We start from the raw sequence: 3,356 nt of genomic DNA, 5'->3' as shown, positions 1-3,356 counted from the left end.
ACTTACCAAACTCGCCTCACACTCTGATGACCACACAAATAGGACATCCTTCCATGTAAGCTTAGTCATCGGCTGTGCCATACTCGCAAATCCTGGAACAAACCTTCTGTAGTAACCTGCTAAGCCCAGAAAAATCCGAATCTCACTGGCACTTTGAGGCCTCGGTCACTCACTAATGGCCTGAATCTTCTCGGGATCCATCGAAACTCCCTCTGCCGAAACAATGTGGCCTAGAAACCCCATCTCACGTTGCCAGAAACTGCACTTACTCAGCTTAGCAAACAACTTCTGCTCCCGCAGCTTCTCCAGAACTGCTCTCAGATGTACTGCATGCTCCTCATGACTCTTGGAAAATACCAGGATGTCGTCGATGAAAGTGATGACTGAAATGTCCAGAAACTCCTGGAACACGCTGTTCATCAATCTCATAAATGCAGCTGGAGCGTTTGTCAGACCAAAAGGCATCACCACAAACTCATAATGCCCGTATCTCATCCTGAAGGCAATCTTCCTCACATCTGCCTCATGTATCGGAATCTGATGATAACCCGATGCCAAGTCAATCTTGGAGAACCAAGTAGCACCCCTAAACTGATCCAACAACTCATCAATCCTCGGGAGAGGGTACTTGTTCTTCACAGTGACCCAGTTCAACCCCCGGTAGTCGATACACAACCGAAAACTCCCGTCCTTCTTCTTAACGAACAGCACCGGTGCTCCCCATGGTGAACAACTAGGACGGATAAAGCCCTTACTCAATAAATCCTCCAACTGCTTCTTTAGCTCTGCCATCTCTACTGGAGCCATCTTGTAGGGCGCCTTAGACAACGGCGTTGTCCTCGGTTCCAACTCTATCATGAAGGGAACAGACCGAGATGGTGGTAACCCCTGCAACGACTGGAACACATCCTCAACCTCCTCCACAACCCGAATACCTCTGACAGAAGACTGCCCCACAGACTCCAGCATCGAGATTGTAACCAAATAGGCTTCACGCCCCTTCTTGATCATCCTCCCGGTCTCACTCCCTCGAAAACCAACTTCCCTTCTGGGCGCTCAAAGACAACTCTACCCCTGTAACAGTCCAAATGCACCCTATGACGATGCAACCAATCCATACCCAAAATCACATCATATAACTCCACTAGACTGATAATCAAATATGCCGGTCTCGACTCTCCCGCAATCAGAATCTCCACATCTCTCGCACGACCGAAGACTCTCAGGAACTTCCCTCCTGCAACCCTGACAACACCCGTGCTCTCACCATGATCTCTGCTGATACAAGCGCTCTCCGCGCACTTTGGCGTAATGAAGCAATGAGTTTCTACAGAGTCAAACAAAACATGGGACATAAACCCGCCCACCAACAAGGTCCCTACACAAACCTCATGTGTTGAGAACCTAACATTCAATCTCAAGCATAATCTGAACTAATGAATTGACCAAGTTCAAATTTTAGAAGTTATACCTGTGATCGCTCCTGCGCTAGTGCCACCGGTCTCCACAGTCGAGTACACACATGATGTCGGCTCGATCCAACCCACCGGCTGCACACCCTGCGACACTCCTGGCTGATCCCCAGCCTGCACCACTGCTACAGCCACCTACTGCAACTTGGGACAACGAGGCTTGATATGCTCCGTCTCCCTGCAGTAGTAACACACCCGAGTATCTGTCTGCGGCTCCATCACCGCCCGCTTCTCCGTCACTGCCCGCTGCTCACCTCTCTGCGGACAGTTGGTCACCTTGTGGTCCCTGCTACCACACCCAAAGAATCTCGGACCAGTGTACCTTGATCTCTGCATATCCTTAAACTTCCGCTTCTGCCCCTGCGCAGGCTTGCCGCCTTTGCTAGGAACAGAATGCGGCTGGGACCGCTGTGGCTGCACTGAAGGACTGACCACAACCACCTGTGACCTCAAGTCGTCCTCTATCTCAGCTGCAACTTCCACCAGCTCCGCTCTCGTAGCATAGCTCTGCACTCTGCACCGAGTCCTCAGATCATCCCGCAGAGCCAACAAAAACCTCCGCACCTAAGCCGACTCTGGCTCCCAAGCCCGACCTGCATACCCCACAAGTCGACTGAACTCAGTATCCAGCTCCCGCACTGTACGGTTACCCTGAGTCAACCCTAAGAACCATGCCTCCATGCGATCAAGAGCTTCCTGAGGAAAATACTTGGAGTTAAACTCCCTCACAAATTCCTCCCAAGACATATCCCGCTGCACCCTACGTGCTGTCACTGACCTCCACCACACACGTGCATCACATGACAAGTAATGCACTGCCAAGTCCACCCTCAACTGGTTGGGACACCGAAGCGAACGGAAAAGATCCGCCATTCGCTCCGTCCACTCATCAGCTACACTCGGATCCGTACCTCCTGAGAAAGATTCCGCTCCCACTCGCTGCAGCTGCACCATCATCTGCACGTACTGAGCATCCACTACCTCGGCCCCCGGCTGCACACCTGGCTGCAAACCCGCCACAAGCGGCACCGCTGGGACCCGCCCACCAACAGCTGGCGGCACTACTGGAACCTTCCCACCAACAACTGGCGGCACTACCGGAACCTGCTCACCAACCACTGGTGGCACCGCTGCTGGAAGCCGCGCCAAAACCTGAGTTAGCAAGCCCAACAAGACATCCTCCCTGCCTGGAGAACCCTGCTCTGCAGCCCTCACACCCAGGGCATCACCGTGACCGGCACCGGGCCCATTCGCCCCAACGTCACCCAAACCAGCCTGGTCTCCAGACACACTAGGATGAACCTGCAACTCCGCTATCTCCTCACTGGCCATACTCTGGGTCACACTCACACTGGCCTCAGGAACCTGACCTCGCCCCCGACCACGACCACGACCACGACTACGACCTCGACCACGCCCGCGACCAACAACATCCACACCTCTAACCATCTGTGTTACCAAGAACAGAAGGCTAAACAACAATAACTCTAATTACACAAGATCACAACTCACCGTGGAATCATGAAGTAGGCTCGAAGGTGATTGTTCTAGGACCCCATGCCAAACACAATTGACTAAATAACATAATCAACTCTAGCATGAAATCCCAAACAGCAACAGTAAAAGCACAATGAACCCTAGTCCTAGAACCGTAAGGGCTCTGATACCAAAAAGAAACAATCCTTTTTTTTTTTTAATTTACTAGTGGTCCCATACCCACTAACAACCTAGCAACAATCAACAACAGCGGATAACCAAAACAGTTCCAATAAACCAATAAAAATTCCAGCATTAACAATCCAATGACCAACAAAACAATACTTCAAATCTAACAAAGAAATAACAAGGTTCCAACATCCTACAATGTTCTATCAGCTCAATTAT

The 3,356-nt window shown here is 51.2% G+C and overlaps 1 protein-coding gene across 1 annotated transcript; it reads right to left on the bottom strand.

Annotated features, from left to right (window-relative positions):
• Nucleotides 1-1,007: 1,007 nt before the first annotated feature.
• LOC104720546 (uncharacterized) lies at nt 1,008-2,804 on the bottom strand. The gene is made up of 5 exons (XM_087468702.1): nt 2,474-2,804; nt 2,251-2,386; nt 1,668-1,758; nt 1,472-1,607; nt 1,008-1,327 (listed from the first exon to the last, which is right to left on the bottom strand). Exons 1-5 carry the CDS (start codon nt 2,802-2,804, stop codon nt 1,008-1,010), a joined length of 1,014 nt encoding a protein of 337 aa, XP_087324828.1.
• Between the last annotated feature and the right edge of the window lie 552 nt (nt 2,805-3,356).

The sequence above is a fragment of the Camelina sativa genome, chromosome 10 (genome assembly GCF_030686135.1).
Source record: "Camelina sativa cultivar CO46 ecotype springtype chromosome 10, ASM3068613v1".
In the NCBI taxonomy this organism is placed as follows: domain Eukaryota; kingdom Viridiplantae; phylum Streptophyta; class Magnoliopsida; order Brassicales; family Brassicaceae; genus Camelina; species Camelina sativa.
This window is presented reverse-complemented; position numbering and strand designations above follow the sequence as displayed.